The following is a 20,650-nucleotide window of genomic DNA, read 5'->3' as shown; positions in this document are numbered from 1 at the left end:
TCTTCTCGGCTCTGGCGTTGCCTTCGTGGCTGCCTTGGCTGTCTGTTGGGGTAAGGGTCTTGTTCCTGGTGGTGTCCCGGCCTCCTCTCTGGGTTTGCGGGGGCTATGGCCTTCCGCATTCTGGTGGGTGCTCTGCTTTTTCCCCATTGCGGGTTTGCGGGGGGGAGGTGCTTGTTTGTGGCTGCCTCTCCTGTGTGCTGCGGTCCTTCTCTGGTGTTTTTTTGGGGGTCCTTTTCTGTGAGAATTTCTCGACCCTGGCCTGGCCTTGGCATTCCCTGTATCTCTGAGGTGGTGCTCTGTGCACCGATGCCTTTGTGGTCTGCCCATTGCTAATCCTGGAGGATGTACCTGTGGCTGCCATGCCGGGTTGTTGTCTCTGTCATCCTGCCATGGTTCTGCCTCTCCTGGTCCCTTTCCGTGTTACCTTTGCCTGCGCTTCTGCGTAGTTCTTCCTGGCACGCTTGTTTGTGCTGCATTTTGTTGCAGCACAAACAAGTGTTGCAGTTGTCCCTCAGCTTTTCTCTGTTCTCATGTTGTTCCGGGAGTCGTGTTTTGGTCACTCCTAGTCTGCAGGCTTGTGGTTGCTTCTGCTTGGCCTTCGGCGGTACCTACTTGTGGTTGCCTATTGCCTTCAGCCTTCCTCACTGTTGGCTCCTGTTTTTGACTGGTCTGCTGGTTTCTGTTTGGTGCAACTTGCTCGGGCTGCCTGGTTACGCTCTTGCAGTGACCCTGGACCCCCTGTTGGGGCTGTGTTGGAGGTTCGTTGGCCTGTCTCTTCTTTGCTGGTGTCCTTTCGGCCTGTGGGGTGGCTGGTCGCTCTGATGTTGGGTTCCGGTCCTTGCAGGGGTGGTGTGTTCCTGGAATTGTAGCCTCTTGATTTTGGCCGTGCCTGTTTGGGTCTGTCACCCACTTCTGTACTCTCTGCTTGCCTCCTCTTGGGTTTCCTTTGGGCGATGCCGGGGCTGTTTGCCCTCTGGCCTGTGCTCTGCTGGGGCCTTCCCCCAGTTTTGGGTTGAGCCTTCGGGTCCTTCTGGCCATGTGGGTTGCTTAGCTTCGGCTTTGGCTTCCCGGCTGTGTCCTCAGTTGCCGTTTTATGCCCTGGGTGTTCCTCCTCTGGCGTGCCCGACCTTGGGTCATGCCGGGCTGTGGGGATTGGTTTGCTTGTGCGTTCCGCCCTGGCGTTTGTTGCTTCTGTGGTCGGGATGTTATTGTGTTTCCTCTCACCTGGTGGGTTGGGGTTACTTGCTGTGATGTTTGGGCCTGTACCGCTCCTTCGGGACCTCTAGGGTTGTTGACCCTTGGTCTTGCTGGCCTCTGTGTTTTTGCCCCTGCCTTCTGCTTGGGCTATTTGGGGTCATCTCTGCCTGGCCTGTCTCTGTTTGGGCTTGTCTCTTGTTGTTGTTGTTGGCTTCCTTATGGTTCCCTTGCTGTGGTCTTAGGTTCTCTGGGTCATTTGACTGTCCAGTTGCACTCCTTCTCTGGTATTCCAGGTATGCCTTCTTCGGGCTGTGGCTTCCTGCTCCGGTTTCCACCGGTTTGCGGTTGAGGTGTTTTGCTGGAGCTGTGTTCTGTGGTTCCTGTGGTTCCTCCTGTTCCCTTTTCCTCTTTGTTTTTCCAGGTCTCTTTGTACTGGTTGGTTGCCCTTGTCGGTTCTTGCTGCTCGGGTTTCCTGGAGGTTCTGGGTCCCTTGGTGCCTTGTTTCCTGGTCTCTCGGGGCCTGGTGGTTGGCTTCCAGGGTTTGTTCTTCCTTCCCCAGTGCCTTGTCTGGGGGCTCTGTCTCGCCTTCCGGACTTGGTGCTGGTGGCCTGTCGGCTGGTGCTGGCCCTTTTTCTCTTGGGGCCTGGTGCTCTTTGTGGGGTTCCGGGGGTTTGTCCTCTGGTCTCTCTGGGGTCGGGTTATTTGCTTCCCTTCTCTTCTGGTTTGGTCTTTCCCGTGGTGGGCTTCTCTGCCTTATTTTTTCCGGGGGCGACTTTGGTTGTTTTTGTTTGGGGCTTCACTTTTCTCTAGCCCCCTTGTCCCCTGGGTTTTTCATTTCTCATTTCTTTCTGGGGCCTGTGTCATGTTGCCCGGTTCTGCCTTGCTGGCCTGGTGGCTCTTGGCCTTTCTCTTTGGGTAGCCTCCTCACTGTTGTTTTCTTCTTGCCTTGTTTGGCTTGTGTGTCCCTGCGCTCCCCTTCTCTGGTTGCCTATGGGGTGTTCCTGCTATGGGCTGATTGGCCTCTGTGGTTGTCAGACTGGTCATCTGGTTGTTCTTCCGTTTGTTTTGTTGGGTGTATCTGGGTTTGGTGGGGCTCCCTCTTGTCTGTGGCTCTGCCTTGGATTTAGCCGGTTCTGCCTTTTGCTTCCTGAGGTTGCTACCTTGGTGTGGTTTCCTGGGTTGGCTTCTGTTTTGTTTGGGAAGGCCGGCTTTTTTGCTTTGGTATTCTCCACCTAGTATTGAATGGGACGTGGACATAAGGGACCTGGGGGTAATGCTCTATTACTTACCGGTAATCTTCATTACTCCGGGTCCCATTGTCCTCGTCCCATTCATACGCCCCTCCCTCCCTCCCGGTTGGCCGGCCGGCCTTCCTGTTGGGGGCTTGGTTGTTCAGGCGGAATGCTGGGTAAGTACCCCTTATGTACTCCCGGTGGGAGGGGCGGGGTTAGTTTCCGAGCATTCTTCTGATCCTTATTTGCTGTCGGGAGATGGTAATCTCCACATAGTATTGAATGGGACGAGGACAACGGGACCCGGAGTAATGAAGATTGCCGGTAAGTAATAGAGCATCATATTTATAAAGAGCCAGAAATATATACCAAATAAACATTCTCGTAAATCTAAGCTGCGTTGAAGCAGTACCTGATTTTTACAAAAAGTGTTCTGTTACGTTTTTGCTACGGTATGTGCATCCAATATTCAGTCATGTCAGTATTTCCGTGTTGAGCAGTTCTCACACGACTTTTCAAATAATTTGAAATAACCTAATAGTGAGCCGGCAAGAAAAAAATGATTACGATCAAACGTCAGAACCACTTACACTGTTCTCCCTCAGGTATCGAACTACTTGAACTGGATGGTGCGCAACCTGGCAGACATGGAGATCCAGCTAGGAGCAGTGAAACGCATCAACGGCCTGCTGAAAACCGAAACGGAAAATTACAAAGGACTTCTCTGTGAGTGTGACATTCAAGTATCAGAGATAAACGCTGTTAAATGTTTAATGATGCAAGATTAATTGGACATGAATATCTTATGAATGTCATTAATTAACTGCTCGGTTGTGCTCCCGGCGCAGCGCCATCTCAGATCCCGCAGAACTGGCCCGACAGCGGCGAGATCCTGATACAGAACCTGAGCGTGCGGTACGACAGCTCCCTGAAGCCAGTCCTCAAGCACGTGAACGCCCACATCTGCCCCGGGCAAAAGGTAACCGAGAATCCAGGCTAGCAGTAGAACGCTGATTTGAACTAAAATGTATTCGACTGATTTACAGAATGAATATACATATATCGACTACTGTACTCAACCTTGTGTTTCTTCATAAAACGTTTTCCTAACTTTGACAAGCAATGCTCCTTGCAAAATAGGTAAATGGAAATGTAGGCTAGCCAGTAACAGAAAAAAGAAAAAGAAGAGAAGAAGGGAAAAGCTGTTATGTTAAATTATTTTTGGATTAGTATACGTAATATATATTTGCAAATGAAGATACCATCATCCTCGTTAATTTCTACAACAACTTAGCGGAAAACGACTTCCTCACCTTCATCGATAACATGCAGGAGAGACTAAGATCCCCCCAACATGGGGAGACCAATTCCAAAACGATCCACTTCATCTGGGGAGGGGATTTTAACACACACCCGTGTCCAATGGCAGACACCAAAATTTGCGGTTTCGTGGACGATAATGACGCCCCACTAGCTCACTTTATCCATAACAAATCCGGCAACGCCCTGAATAACACTCTCTCAGAGTTTGACTTATTTATTTCCAACTCTCCGAAGGCTGAGAAAAATCAGTTTAACCCAACCTATGTAGCTAGAGGCCACCAGACAACAGTGGACTACATCCTGCTGTCCTATAGCCTTGCCGCAAAAGTCACAGACCATCAAGTAATATACAATCTACTAAGTGACCACTATGCATTAAAGACCGAACTTCACCTATCGGAACATAGATCCAAGCCAACGGACATTGCAGCTGCCCTTATCCAAAATAATCTACAACTGCACAAACAAAATGGCTATTCTATAAAATGGGAAAAGATCGACCCACAAAAACTCACAAAACAATTAGTCAAACAGGCATATTCGCATATTATTAACTGCCTGGACCCAGCTCTAAACCACTCCGAGGTCCTGTCGAACTTTGCAGAAATATTGAAATTAGCCAAGAGACTACTTGCGGGGAAAACAACCAATAATCACACGGATAGGAAAGGTTGGTTCAACCACAACTGTACGAGAGCCCTAACTGATCTAAAAACCGCCCTTCATAAAAAACCAAGGGACGCGGGCCACATCCAACTTCTGAGAAGGAAATATAAGCTGGAACGTAAACTAAAATTACAACAAATGAAAGAGAAACTCTGGAACGACCTAGATAAGAGCTCCCTATCAAAAAATAGTAAGGACTTCTGGAGAACGATCAGATCCCCTTTCCTCTCGAACAACAACTCTCCTAAGATAGAGGTGGCAATAGATGAGGGAACTTGGATAGCTCATTTTGAACAAATCTTCAAAAACCAAGTAATTACAGATCATCCACCTCACCACCACAACGAAGTACAATACCCAATCCCAATTTCTTTTGACATCACAGAAATCCTGATGGCTCTGGATAAAAGCAAAACTGGAAAGGCCCCGGGTCCGGACGGCGTGCCTGTGGACCTTTTTAAGTTCAACCAGGAGCTTTGGGCACCTATCTTAACAAGAGTATGTATAGCAGCAGCTAGCGAGGGCATCTTGGACTCCTGGACCAGATCAATCATGGTCCCCATTTTTAAGAAAGGGGACCGACAGGACCCAAAATGCTATCGTCCCATATCCCTTCTGGACTCCCTTGGCAAAGTGGTGGGAAGGGTCATTCTGGAGAGACTGCAACTGTGGAGTGAGGAAAAGTCCATTATCTCGGATTTACAATTCGGCTTTAGAGAAGGTCTTGGGACAGTTGAGCAGGCACTTAATCTCAGCCTCATAATGGCCAAATACATGCACGCAAAGAAATCGACGGTATACATGGTATATGTAGACCTGTCTGCCGCTTTCGACTGCGTTGCACATTCCAAACTATGGACAGTCTTAAAAGAGATGAATGTGGACCCCTCATTGCTGGACCTTCTAAGAGAGCTGTATTCCGGGGCCTCAGCTAGAGTACGGTTCGGAAAGAACGGCGAGTTGACGGCATCATTTGGGGTGGAGCGAGGAGTTAGGCAGGGCTGCGTCCTGGCCCCCTTTCTCTTCTCGCTCTACACAAACGGATTGGAGGAGGCGATGCTAAGAGGGGCCCAGGACCTCCCAAAAATGAAACAGAGATTGATTCCAGCGCTCCTCTACGCGGATGACGCCGTCATTCTGGCCCGAACCCCACGTGAACTTCAGTACTCTCTAAATAGATACACCACCTTTATGAACTCCCTGGACCTAAAGGTTAACGTAAAAAAAACTTTTGTCATGACCACGGGGAGGGGGAAGAAAGGAAAAAAAAACATCTTCCTCAATAGTCAACCTTTGGAGATCGCCACACAATATCCATACCTTGGGATTGTGATTGACGATAACCTAACATGGAAACCAGCAGTTGAGGCGAGATGTCACAATTTTAAGCGCGCAATAGCAGCCCTGCAGACCTTTTCTCGGAAACTGGGAAGGAGGCGCCCAGTAGAACTCCTAAGAATCTACAATGCCAAGTGCCAGGCGATAGCTCTTTATGGAGCAGGGATCTGGGGTCACACAGACGTTGGAGCCCTCAAAATAATCGAAAATCGATTTATAAGATTTCTTCTTGCCACCCCAAAAGGCTCATCAAATTACGCCTCCCACATGGAATTGGGAATTCCTTACTTGCAGGATCTCCTTAAAATTCAGCCACTACTCTTGTGGAGGCGTATTTGGACGTCGGAAGCTAACACACTATCACAGTCGATAGTGGCCGACACAATGTCACTCGACTACGCCTACAGAATTAAGTGGCTTAGCTACGTCAGAAACTTTTTCACCGACCTTGGCCTTGAAAAACACTACCTCCATCCAGAATCACTGGTAGCTCTCCCAAAAAAGGAACTCAAGGAACTTGCACTACGGCACTTGGAAACACTAAGACTGTTATCCGAGTCAGCAAAACCTTCAGTGGTTCACGCAAACACAGTCCAGCAAACGTTTGGCATTCAACCGTATCTTACTCTCGACACTAAAACATACGAGAGGATGTTACTTACCAGGCTCAGACTGAACCTCTTTCACAGACTGGTCGCCTTCCCGTTAAACAAAGCCTGGGACCCAAACCTGCCTCCATGCCCTTGCGACGCGAAATCAACCCAATCCAATATCCACGTCATTTTATTCTGTAAATTTTATCATCCCCACAGAAAATATTGGATTCTTCCGCTGTGCAGGCGATGGGGCCTCAGACAATGTCGACCAGCCTTTCTAAGACTGCAAACCTTAGAGTCGGAAGAAGTCTGTTACCTGGTTTTAAACTTTTTAAAATGCATTTTGAACCACAGAAAAAACCTTTAGCAAACTGCACTAAGGAAAAAGTAAAAGAAAACGATTTAATGATCGAAGACTCTCTGAAACAAAATTACCTTTTTTCCTTTTTCTTAACGGCACAAATGTTTTTTATGAAATGGTCTTCTTTTTAATCTATGTATGTATGAATTCCTTATGTTACTTGCTTCTTTTATGGTTTCTCTTTGTGATTAACCGAATAAAGAATTATTATTATTATTATATAAAGAAAAGTAAACAAAACTTGAAAGAGGAAAATGTCATAATGAGAAGACGACTTCAAACGAAGCAGTTGATCGTTATCACAGATTGAATAAATTCAGTGGCACAAGGCTTTGAATATTAAAGAAACGTCCTAGGGCACAGTTCTTCAGCGTTTCCTACACATCAGATTTAAATGTTATTATATTTCTTCCAAGAGCAACTTGTTGTTAACCCATATACATTCAGATGATTAAAATAACAGAAGACACTGAGATTTTAAGGTCTCATTTAAGTGTTGCATCGCCGTGGTAAAACGGTGATGCAACACTTTCCAGTGCACCCTCCTTGAGACTCCATGGATGCGCCGTATTTACTATATGGCGCTCCATGTCACAAGGGTTGACAGATACGTCAGAAATCCCGACGTATCTGTCTCCGAAATAATGGTATGTTTGGAAACAGACCCAAGTCCAGCGATGTGTCATTTCTCATGGGGCAAGCCCCATGTGAAAAGGCCTGCGTCACACCTTATGCCTGCCACAAGCAGGCGCAAGGATCAGACTCAGTGAGGCCGAAGAAGTGCTGCAGTGAAATTTCATAGATTTAATTGCGACCCTTCTCGAGCCTTTTCTGTATTAAATGCCCACCCTGCATACATTATACCTGTCACAGGTATAATATAGCGCATGGGTTTATAAAGTGACCCATCTGCCTAAATGTATCACTTTGTAAATATGGCGCAGTGTGGCGCATTTTTTACACTGCTGCGTCAAATAAGGTGACGCAACAGCAGGCTAAGGGTCTCATAAATAAGGTCCTTAGTGTTTACGACGTAAGACATTTGCAAGCTCTGTGCACGGACCTTTAGGACATCCACAGTAATCAACCATGTTTTTTGAGTGAGGATATCACAATCGCTATGAATATACCTGTTATGAGGAGGTGTCAAAATACTAGGGCTGAAATGGTGTTACTGACTTGAGAAATGCATTAATGTGTGGTAAAAAAGCATTACAAAAGGGGGTAGTGATGGATGGAGCATCTGAACCAATCAAACACTCACACCCAGTCAAAAGATCTGGGTTTGATCCATCACCGTTCTTTAGCCCACTCTGCCACTCCAGTTCATTCATGGCTATATGCAAATCAATCTGACCCTGTGCCTCATGGGAACAGTCCAGCCCGAACTGCCAAGCCATGCCTTCTCTGGACCGGAAACAAGCTTCCGAGGACCGGTTTCTGGCATTCCAGCCGTCTTCAGCCCGGCTTGCTTGAATCCAGTGGCAAAGTGAGCAAGGGACTCACGTCTGAGCATACCCTGCCACACTTATGGCGGCCAAAGGCGGTACAAAAGGGGGTGGTGATGGACGGAGCATCTGAACCAATCAAACACTCACACCCAGTCAAAAGATCTGGGTGGATTAAACCCTGACCTATGAAGAAAGTGATGATAGTGGTTGGTAGCTCACACGGTCCTGCATACCTTCTTATGGATAGGTATGATTTCTGTGCAGGGAATAATGGTTATTGACTCTCCTTCCTTAGCTCTATTTGCAGTTTTTATAATCTGCTGGTCAAAGGTGATGGTTACGTAGCAAATTGGTTTGCCAAACTAGTGGTCTTAATTGCTGACTGCAACTTAATTGCAGGGCATAACTGTATTTCCAAAGTTAGCCATATATTTTCCAATCCACTTTGCAGACATGAATTATTGGAGTAGGCTGTATTTTGGGAATTATTAGAGTTTGCCTATTCAGGATTTGCTACTGTCTTTCTGGCTTTTTAGTCTTATATAGGAAGGCAGTTTCTACTTTTTGTACGATTTCTTAAAAGTTATGTACAGTATGAAGTGAAAATGTTCATTTGGCCATGCCATCCTCTGTAGTGGATGGCTACTCCTCATTTAATTAATGCCCAATTCTATCTGTGTGGAGAAAAGTTAAATAGAACAGCTTCACATGTGACTCATTGAAGTACTTTCTGCTTTTGCCTTTGGGTACCATGTGCGACCAGCCGATAATTGCTGTAGCTTGCCATCTTTATAATCAAGCTCAGTGGAAGGGGCAAACTTACTTTTATCAAACATTTTTCTTCTCTGGAGCGTTTTTTCCATCACTTGGACTAGCTTCTCCTTCTACCCTGCAGCTGAGCATGTCGTCCTTCATCACGGACCTTTCTTTGAGAAATAATCTCCTTAAATCCAACAGACCATGTAAAATAATAATCCTGATGCCAATGCTTGATACCAAGCAAATATTTGTTTATTCGAGAATCCTGTTATTCTGTACCTCTGATCTAAATACATTTGCAACCAGGGCATTTATTTTTTCCAAAATGAGTACTTGTATGTGATTTTCCTTGTTATAGGGTGGGGTCGTGATGTCACAACATTTTCTCTGGCTGCAAAGAAACTCTCTCAAATATTTCTAAAAAGTTTAGATTGCTTATCTGGAAAGGAACTTTTTAGTGGAATGGTGTCACATCTTTGATACATGTATTCAGTTTCTGAGATAATAAATAATATTGTAGGAATGAGTTTCACTTATTTGAGTTTCCAGGATCCTTCCATAAACAAGTAGGATTTTTCATGTTTCCCAAAGTTTCTTCCAGTCACTTGTCTTCCTTTTTTCCATTTGATCTGCATTTGATTTGCTGAATACCTTGGTAATTGTTATCATGTATCGTAAGTTATTATATTGGGTTTCCTGAAAGCTATGTTTTAGTATTATCACATCATTTAACTAGACCCACAAAGCACTGGTGCTCTGAATCTAGTAATCTGTCTCGCTCAGGTCTGTAGTGAATATTGAAAATATAGGGTAGCAAAGGTGAAACCTATCGGATCCATAATAAAATATAGTAAGAGACAATATGAAACACCCAAGGTTGTAAGTGAATTCTTTCATGCACAAATGAGGTAAACCACAATAAGGTTGCACTCAAAACTCCAGCCATGTGCTCTACCTGATAGTATAATAATAATAATAATAATAATAATAATAATAATAATAATAATAATAATAATAATAATAATAATAATAATAATAATGAAGTTATAGTGTCGGGTCAGGTGGCTTAGTGGACTAATGGATCTACTGTTATGGCCTGTGTTCAACCTTATGGTCACAGGTTAAAATCCTGGCGAGTCCACACTTCCTTTCATCCTTCTAAGGGTAACAATAAACATATGTAATTCAGTCTCAAGAGACCCTTCTGGGTGAACATGCGCTTTACAAATGCATGTTATGTTATAAAATTGAGAGGCCTCCTGTATAAAAGGCAGTGGAGATATCAAGACCAAATGATGCTCATGCAGTGACTTAGCAATTAATCCCAGACATCAATCAATGTGGTTTCTGCCCCATTCCATTGGGAAAAAAACAAATTAGTTGCTCAGCATGTTTATTTGGTCTATTTGACTCTGCTACTGAACCTCGCTGTTAGGCAGAGATTATGTATAAGGCCACTATATCACCAGCACTGCAACGACCTGCCATAAACCCCCATCACATTGAACTACGTGGTAGAAGGAAAATAGGTTTAAGCAAGTATATATACACACACACTAATATATAATTATCTTCTCTTTAAATAACTGAAAAACCTCCTGCAGTGCTCAATCATATAGCAGGTGCTAGTCAGGGTTGTAGTCCAACAATGTATTCCAAACTTCATAAGAAAGGATGGCAAATAAGTGTTTTTTTTTCTTTTACTCACAAGGGTGCCATTTTCTTCCCTTTAAAAACTAACACATTTCCCCTGGCACTGTGGGCTTCGTGATGGCAAACATTTGTCCTTTGTGGGTTTTTTCAAAAGTCATTCCATGTGAACCTATGTCTTCTATTTACAGTAGTTGAAAACCAATTAATTTTTTTTGTGTCAATTACATTCATATTTTCCTGTGTAAATTAAAACTAAAAAGAGTTTGGGCAGCTGTTCTAACAAAATCTGCCCATTAGAAAGCACACGTAGTGAGAAATATACAAAATAGCAGTTTATTTTTTAGTCAAATGTTTCTATTGCGAACATGTGGTCCTCAAATTTAGATACCAACGTTTTCTTTTCGTTCTTTTAACATTTGTGGCATATACTTGCAATAATTTCTTTTAATCTCATCAGCTTGCAAATGCTATATTTACTGGCTTTACCAATGCGTATTGATCTTAGCTTTAATAAAGTTTAGTAAAATATACACAGTAGATACATTTTCTACTTACCTCAATGTGTGCATAAAACGTTTGAGTGTAGTGGCATAATGTAAATAAAAATGTTTACAATCAATTGTTACGAGCACTCAAAGTCAGAAAAGTTCAATCGCCCAACAAGGAGTCGTGATGTTTCTGTTGTCTTTTATTTGATCCACAAATACTTCCTTGATTTCTTATTTCTTTTACAGCAGTTCATGAACAGAGGTTATACACTCTACACAGCCAACACGTGTTTTGTCGATGTGGCACATTCGTCTCCAACTTCTTCAGAGCTAAAATAATAAACTACCATGAATCAAAATATATACAGGTTGACACATTATGGTACCTCCACCCACCAGTAGGTCCAAGATCCAAAAAGATATAAGTTTACACATTACATAGTGTGACTTAACAAATAAATTTCACCAAAGAGACCAGATTCAGTTATTTCAAGTAAACGAGGACAACAAATACATAAATAACCGTCAAGATCCTCACCCACTTACAAGGAGAAAATGTGAAAAATTATGTAAATCAACAAAGGTGTGAATATCATGCAGACTGTCTACTGGGAACTATGTGTTAACCCCTCTGTGCCAGGCTGGACACCAGACGCCAGTGGAAGGTTTAAGCCAAATATTGCAAAATATTTAACCTTACGTATCAAGATCCGTCTCGGTCTCCTTTTCTAGTTAGAGTGAAAGCGTTCTGTAATTTCCAGTCATGTAGGCACAGTGTCCTAAGTAAATGAACAAAGTGATAGAAGTGTCATACCGCAGTAAATATAATAAATTAAAATAGAATCGAGGTCAAAAAATTCAAAGGCCAAGTGGCATGTCACTAACAGTTAGGAAAATTATTCCTCCGATACCCAGATAGTACACATTTTTAAACCGTTCTTGTTATTGATAAAGGAAGTCATCATATACTCTCCACATTTATCACAATGTACTGATGTCTAATAGTCCTAGAATGGACATATACTTATCACATGTAGGACAATGCATACATTACAAACGAATTGCAGCAACGCACCAGAAAGTTATATTGTGCTTGCTACGTATTCCTAAATATGAGTAAAAGTGTTGCTCTGAAAGACACAACCATCAGACGAACGCACTGGTGGCACTTGAAATAATTGTACACAATGGTCAAGCCGCAATTAATAGCGCAGGTGTACATAATCAACAAGCAATATCATTTTTTACAAAGATATGCAAAAGAAGTTACAAGTATAAAAAAAATGGTATACATTTTTTTCCATATAGCCCTGATACTTAAGTGCACTTCTTTTCACTTGTAATCTGGTAATGGTGCAGGAGAGCCAATGGCTAAAGTAGGCACAAAAAATGAATGTTTGGCATTCTGTCAGAACCAGGTCCTCAGTATTCTTTTACAATAATATTTAAATGCTATGATCACCATGCCGGTGTACTCATTTAATAAAAGATATATATTATCCATGCAATGTGTTTAATAAAATATGACCTTTTATAAAGTGAAGCACTGCCACTGCTAGCAAAGGCTAGTGGAATCACTAACAATGAAAATTAGAAATGAAGAAGGAAAGAAAAGGGGGAATAAATCCTCTTGAGTGAATAAGTATACACCCCCCCCTCCACTCACCACCAGTGCTGCTGCAGGTAACGCTGAGCCCTGAGGCAGGTCTGTGGCTGGTACAAGCATGCTCCTGGTTCCATCGCAAGCCCCAGGCTGAGGCATCCACGGTTGGGCCATGACAAACCTTGCCAGGTGTGGATGCGCTATGCCCATCTTCCTTGCCAGGTGTCGTCATGGGCCCTCTGGCACAGTCATCCTTGGCTCCCTCACCTGTCCGTGCACATGGTGTGCTTGCACTCTCTGCACCCTCCTCTGCCCCACGCCTCCTCTCCCAGGGCAGGGATTGGACGCCAATAGTGCTGTGTAATTGGAGGCTGCAGAGGGCTTCACCTCTGTCCGAGGCCCTCTCTTGAAGAGGTGGTCATGAGCCGGGCTGGACATGTCGTGACTGAGCCGGTGGGGGGCTCCTTCAACAGCGCTAGCACGACATGTGCCCACGTGCCTCGAGCGGTGCCAGGGCTGGCGGGGGATGGATGCCAGCGGTGCCTCCCTGGGGGCACCCGGGGCCAGGCGGCATCTTGGGCAGTGTGTGGGGCTGAGGTGAGAGGCGGCTGGTGAGCTAGCTGCGCCTTTCCCATGGAGTTCACAGTAAGTGATGGTCCGACTGTTCACACTTGTATAATGCTTTCACCATTGCTGTGGCGCTTTACTGCTTTTTCATCCGTGCTCCCCTTTGTTAGAAATTCGATGACCATTGGTTTGACCCCACGTGTTGGGTGTTAAGTTGAAAATGTTTTTGTGGTTAGTGTGAGAGTAAAATGGAAGCTGTTTGTAGGGGTACTGTGTCCGCGTGTGATTGGTCAGCCAGGGAGATGGTGCTTCCCACAGAAGCTTCGCACCTCAGGGTGCTGTCTTCCGGTGCGATGTAGCTGCGGTGCCGGTGTGTGGTTTATGCGTTGCCGTTGTGTGGTTTATGCAGTGTTGTGAGCACACTTCTCAGGCGTACACAGTGTGTGATGTGTCTCAGTACACTTCACCTCTGTGGTATTATCACTGAGGGTAAAGTGCTGCTGAGTGTCTGCTGAATCCAGATATTTGTTACATGGAGTGCGGTGGAGTCTTGTGGTAAGGACTCTCTGCAGTGTACTGATGGTAGTGTAGTGCTTGAGTAGCATCATTTGTAGGTGAGGTTGTAACTGTTCTGTGGTGCTATTGCTGGTTGTAAAGTGCTGCTGAGTATCTGCTGAACCCAGATATTTGTTACAGGGAGTGTGGTCTGTGTTTACGGGGAGGGCTGTTGCAGTGTACTGATGGCAGTGTAGAGCTTGAGTAGCATCATTTGTAGGTGAGGTTGTAACTACTGTTTGATGCTGTTGCTGAGTGTAAAGTGCTGCTGAGCCAAGATATTTGTTACAGATAATGTTGTGGGTGTTTGCGGTAAGGGCTGTCGACAGAAAACCGGTGTCGGTGTAGGGCAATGGGTGAAGTGAGGGAGTTACTTCTCACAAGCATTCAGAGTAGGGCGATGCCTCATCGGGTTCGTTGCATGAGAGGCAGGGAGTGTGTGAGGCAACCCGCACCACATGCCTCATTGCCGTGCAGGTAGAAATGTTTGTTGAGTACTCTATCTGAAAGTACTGGCTTTGTCGACAACATATGGCATACCTTTTACAATCCTAGTAGCACAGAGGAAGTCATTAGGATGACACGCATCCGAGGATACCGTGTAGTAGGGCGAGGTAGGGGTCAGCAGTAGTATATTGTGGACACATGACACTCCATGTAGTGGCCCATCCTTAACCAGTTCAAAGAGAGTTGGCCAGCAAGGGGTTTAACTGATTAGCTAATTAACAGCACCATAGGGACCTGCATTACATCATTAGGGTACCCGGATATGAAATAAATCAATGGCTGTTTTGGATTTCTTGAAAAAGACTCCAGTAAAATCAGAACAACACAGTGTTACCACACTAACACCATATATACATTAAATAAAAGAACGGAAAGACCAGGATTTTGTGTTATTTGAGAATTATTATTCAAATCAGGCAGGGTACATACATAGATATTATTTAGATATTCAAGGTATTGGTAGTATCATCCTTAAACATATCTAAACATTAAGTCCAAACTGCTCAAACATAAATACAATGATTTCAACCCAAAAATCAGAAGAAAATCAAAGGAAGGTAAAGACACAAAATATGCAGAGATGCACTGAAGTAGTCGACGTTTCGGTCTTTTTGAAGATTTTCACAAGACCATCATCAGGACAGAAAGGTTATATATACAAATGATGACCCTTTAGATTTCTTGAGTGTACGTCTATAAGTATTTAAGACGACCGCAACACTTTAAATCGTGGCGTTGGTTCAGGGCAGACACTGATTCTCAAATGCCCAAATATCACTCTTGATTTACATAGGAATGATGTCTGAGATTTCCACCAGGGAATCCAGAATGAGTCGTTTTCCCAGAACACTTGTAAATTTGTAATTAGAGGTATAGAACGTGGCCGCATCCGAGAAAGCTTCAAGCAGGTCCGGAACAAGTGTTCTGGGAAAACGACTCATTCTTCTTAAATACTTATAGACGTACACTCAAGAAATCTAAAGGGTCATCATTTGTATATATAACCTTTCTGTCCTGATGATGGTCTTGTGAAAATCTTCAAAAAGACCGAAACGTCGACTACTTCAGTCCATCTCTGCATATTTTGTGTCTTTACCTTCCTTTGATTTTCTTCTGATTTTTGCGTTGAAATCATTGTATTTATGTTTGAGCAGTTTGGACTTAATGTTTAGATATGTTTAAGGATGATACTACCAATACCTTGAATATCTAAATAATATCTATGTATGTACCCTGCCTGATTTGAATAATAATTCTCAAATAACACAAAATCCTGGTCTTTCCGTTCTTTTATTTAATGTATATATGGTGTTAGTGTGGTAACACTGTGTTGTTCTGATTTTACTGGAGTCTTTTTCAAGAAATCCAAAACAGCCATTGATTTATTTCATATCCGGGTACCCTAATGATGTAATGCAGGTCCCTATGGTGCTGTTAATTAGCTAATCAACTAAACCCCTTGCTGGCCAACTCTCTTTGAACTAACCTTGCCCGAGCCCGCAAGGGTATATTGGGTTGCTCACCTATATATTTACTACCATCCTTAACCAAGCATTAATACAGACTCCAGGTAACGTATAGAGGGGTAGTGCATGCGTGGATTGAGCTCACATTTGCCCTCAGTGCTGTGTTCCCAGAACCCCAGGTAGTGCCTAGAGGGGCAGCACATGCGTGGAGTGAGCTGACATATGCCTTCAGTGCTGCGGGTCCAGAATGGAAAAAGGTTTTTACCAGTTTCAGAAACAAGACCTTAAAAATACTTTATTGTTAGCATCTTTACTAACAAGGACGCGGTGAGAGCGTGTGAGCGCACGGTGGGAGCCAGAGAGGAGATGCCATGCGGGTGCGCTGGTGGGAGCGTGTGAAGCAGAGGAGACGCCATGCACGTTCACATCGCCTGTACGTGCGCGCACATGGTTTGTCTACCTTCGCGCACCAAACCAACAACAATAGGCTCGCCAAGGCGAAGCATCACATGCGCTGCGTTCGCTAGGCGAGACCTATAAAGGTGAAGTATAATGAAGTTGGCAGGAGTAGCGGCTCACCGCCCATAAAAGTTACTATAATCTTCATATTGGTATCGGAGAGTACTCCTTCCTCGTGTGTTCTGGCGTGGATGAATTGTACCAAGTTGGAATGTTTTTATACAGCTTATTGATAAACAAGTTATGTGATAACAAGCAAAGATCGGCGGCCATTTTAGAATGTCCTAAATTCATATCATTTATATCTCTTTCACTCATAATTCTCTTACTAGAACCCTATATTGAATAACATCTATATCCTCAATAATCCTAATTTTAAACATCCTTTGAAACCAGAGTAACATGCATATTGGTTTCCTTACACATATTTTATAAAATCCATTGGTTGGAAGCCATCTTATAATGTGCAATATTGCACTGCAGAAAAAATTGTTCTGTTCAATGAAAAGACTAATCATTTAGTGTCTCGGCATCAATAATGACCCAAGAGGTATATAAATATACGTAGTGGGGATAGCTGAAATGTACCATATTACTCACAGTATATTACATCTGATAGTCATGCTACATCAGTAAATATCCCAGTAGTAAAACAACAGCCATCTTACAACCTGCCCATAGGTATATCAATATTAATGCTAAGACTCAATTAAAAACGTGAAACAGTCTTTCACAGCAAGTCACTAAGAACAAATGTCAATATTTCGGTTTTTAGGTAGCCGACCTCTGCCCTAGAGCGCCGTGTATTGGTTTGATATTCATTCAGATTCCCCTGTTGTCTGTGAAACGCACCCGTTTGCCTGGCTACTGGCCTCCCTTCCAATAGTAAATAAAAATGTTGATGGTATTTAAGATGGTTTACAAGACTCATATTTTTATAAACATAAATGATGTAACATCTTAAGTGACTGAAATACAGCATAAATCCAATGAAAACTCCATATCAAATTCGCCATGGGCTAGTTTAGTTTGTTCAGGAACCGTGTGAAAAATACTATGCAGACGTCCAAAGTAATGCCAGGTCACATGCTAAAAACGCCACAGCTGGTTCTGTCCAATTTTGATTTTCTTTTAGGAGTTTTACTAAGTTGCTGCAATGGAAATCTTTCTAAAACAGTAGTGTATGTGCTTCACATTGGTGCAATGCCCTTTTTAGGGCCAACTGAAACGATGCTGATTGGCAGCTTTATTACTTTATTAGGTTGTAGTTTTTCTGTTTTTGATTCCTTTCCATAAAAGCTGTGTGTTCTGTTTCTAGCTCATGCAATCTCCTTTTCTACTGCTGACGCTTGGGAACAGGGGGTAAGACTGGTTAAGCATGCACATGTGGAAGCATAGACTTTTGAACTTAGATCATATTCCTTCTAAAGAAAGTTATTTATACTTCTTTTTTGCTCAGCAAAAATAACCTTCACTCCTGGAGTTAGTTTGACCCCTTTACACTAGAGTGGCAGATCCATTACAGGCCAGTGCACAGTAATCAAGCAAGCTGTGCCACCCTAGACCTCCTGGGAGTCGGTAATGAGATTCCCCAGCTCCATACCCTGAGGGAAATCTCCTCGATGCTGAAGTCGGCTTCTCTCCAGAAACAGCCTTAGGTGTCTCTCTTTTTTGTTATCACAGGAAGGAAATACTCAAATTAGATTAACATCCTACACTTGCAATGCCTTCTCGGAGGCCAGTGGCGTTGGTGAATAGAAATCCTTAACTTAAACTGACCTACTCTTTCATCGAATGTTACTCTTTGGTTCGGTGCTAGTTTGGGATCATTTGAATGGGTTATTTATGTTCACCTGAGGTTCTTTAAAGTTGAATTCTAATTAATTGTGTAATGGAAAAATTTTAGAACTGCCCTATGACATGTGGCTAAAGTGCCGATCTATGGAGCAAGGTAGTGTAATGGTTGCCTGCCAAAAATTTATTGGCAAAGGTGTTGCAAATCTAGGATCCAGGAAGCTTTGATGCTGTGATTTTATGGGATTCTTTGTTTCATTTCACACTGTAGCATCAGTGACATATTACAGAGATGTTACACAGAAAGAGTAGTAAGAACAATATATAGGAATGGTTCAATTCTACAGCAAGTGCAAACAGCAAGTAAGGCGGTCACGTGGTGTCTTTCCAGCTCCATTTTTCTAAAATGCTGTAGAATGTTTATTTCTTCTCAACAACCATCCGATCATGACGATGTCCCCGGAAACAGCATTTACAACGCTGGGAATACCACGCGGGTAGGTTACAACGCAGACGTTACATCTTCAGCGTTGTTACTACGCATAACATTACATCTGAAAGAAACACGTTAGTGTTAGATTCCTTACCTTAGAATAATCCCCAGGCGTCAGACTGCATCCGGGAAGTTTCCGTCAGCAGTACCCCTGCGTGTCGGTAGGCGTTGTCTGCGGCTCTGCTTCCATCGTCGGCGTCGTGATCGCTGTGATCGCCTGGATGACGTCGTCGGAGTTCTTAGACGCTGCCCTCGCACACTGACGAGTCTTCTTTTTTCTACGCAAGTAAGCGCAGATCTGGGAAGAGCACATACCCGTAGTCATTTTTTGACTAACTTTTTGGTCCTTTTGACTATCTTTTTGAGTCGCCTTGGACTCCTGGTGCCAGTAGGGATGCCCGGTTGTAAGCCGTGTGACGCCTGTCACCGATTAATGTCGGTTACCGTCACCCACCGCCGGTGTCTCTACTGCTTAGGGGCCAACCACGATGACAAGTCGTGCCCCGACTGTTCGGCCTTGACTTTGAAAGCTAGGCGGGAGCGATCCCGCAAGCTTCTCGAGCTTTGGTAGTCGGCTCTGCGCCGTACGATGTCCTGATCGAGGAGGAAGTCTAGGGACCGGTCGCAGAGCCGCAGCCATCACCGCTCGTCGGGTTACAAGTCGTCGCACTCAGGTAAGTAGAGGCATGGCAAGAAGAAGTGGAAGAAGTGACATCGCTCTTCTGCCTCCCATCGCCGGTCACTTGAGTCCGCCGAGGGTTCGGGTCGCACCACCTGTGTTGCTCCGCCAGAACTGCAGGAGTCGCATCCAGCTCCACACCCTCCGGTCCCTGGGCTTCATGCGACTCCGGGCGAGATTCAAGACTTCCTTGGTGCCATGAGGATTCTCTTCCCGCCATCAAGGCCCTGCCAGCATGCCTTGGGGCCCCGCAGACCTGACTAGGGGTCCTAACGTGCCGGCGGCTTCGGCCCCGGTGCCGTCGGCGACTTCAGTCCCGAAGCAGCAGGACCCCTCGGGATCCAGGCCTGGATCCCGGTCAACGGCATTTGACCTCACGACTCCTCCGCCCCCCCCATGGTGCCGCTCTTGGCAACATCCTCGGACGCCGCCGTCCCTGGTTTCAGCCCCGGTCCGGCGTCGGAACGGCACCGGTGTCGAAGGGTGAGCACTTTGTCTATGACCCAGCTCCGTCATTTATGCCTGTTTATCAGGACACGGATGTAGGGGAGGACTGGGATGGGTCTAAGGACCCTCTGGCACAACAGTGCCAGTTAAGTCAGGACTGGGCAGATGAGCTGAGGATGCCAGTGGTCTTGAAACTGGTTTTCTCTCTCCTCCTTCCGTGGTTACGGAGGAGGTGGCTACATATGTTGTGGTGTTGCGGAGTGCAGCCGAGGCCTGGGCTCTTGAGCTCCCTGCAGCGGCCGTGAGGACTAACCTCCTCACTGAGGTGCTTCAACCGCCAGTAAGCTCTTCGGAGCCTATGCTGCCATTCAATGAGGCCCTCACTGATGTTCTGATGGGCACTTGGTCCAGGCCCTCCACAGTGCCCCCTATGGATCGGTACGTCGCCCGACGCCACCGCCCTTCTCCGGGCGACCCCTGTTTTCTGTCCACTCACCCCACCCCTGAGAGTCTGGTTATCCAGGCCTCCAAGTCCCAGACCGCATTCCCGGCCGCTCCCCCGGATCGTGAATCCAAAAGGCTAGATCAGTTTGGGAAGAAACTGTTCTCTTCGGTCAGCTTAGGATTGCAGTCCATTAACACTGTATGCCTTTTCGGCCATTACACCCACTCTCTGTGGGATACAGTGGCAGACATGCTGCCCCAGTGTTCGGAGGAGGCCTAGACATGGCTCGCCCAGGCTCTTGCTGAGGGGCAGGGTGCAGCACAGTATTCTATCCGATCCATCGCCACGCCTGGCTGAGGTCTGCCAATTTTTTGGGGGATGTCCAGAAGACACTCATGGACATGCCCTTTGATGGGCGTCGCCTGTTTGGCAACGAAGCAGATAGTGCGCTTGAGCGTTTAAAGGACTCCAGGGCTATGGCCAAATCCTTGGGCCTATCAGGTCAGCGCCAGCAGACGTCTGCTTTTCGTCCCTTTCGTGGCCAAGGAAGGGGTGCCCCCACATGTTCGTC

The 20,650-nt window shown here is 45.0% G+C and overlaps 1 protein-coding gene across 1 annotated transcript in view; it reads left to right on the top strand.

Moving 5' to 3' along the window:
• The window catches only part of ABCC8 (ATP binding cassette subfamily C member 8), a 1,237,886-nt gene that overhangs the window by 1,124,693 nt on the left and 92,543 nt on the right, over positions 1-20,650 (top strand). The window contains exons 32-33 of the mRNA XM_086954145.1: positions 3,035-3,155; positions 3,278-3,408. Coding sequence (XP_086810271.1) covers positions 3,035-3,155; positions 3,278-3,408 — 252 coding nt within the window. The remainder of the gene's footprint in view (positions 1-3,034; positions 3,156-3,277; positions 3,409-20,650) is intronic.

Source organism: Lissotriton vulgaris, chromosome 2_1 (genome assembly GCF_964263255.1).
Source record: "Lissotriton vulgaris chromosome 2_1, aLisVul1.2, whole genome shotgun sequence".
NCBI lineage: Eukaryota > Metazoa > Chordata > Amphibia > Caudata > Salamandridae > Lissotriton > Lissotriton vulgaris.
The sequence above is the reverse complement of the archived record's forward strand: the minus strand, read 5'-3'. Positions and strand labels throughout refer to the sequence as shown.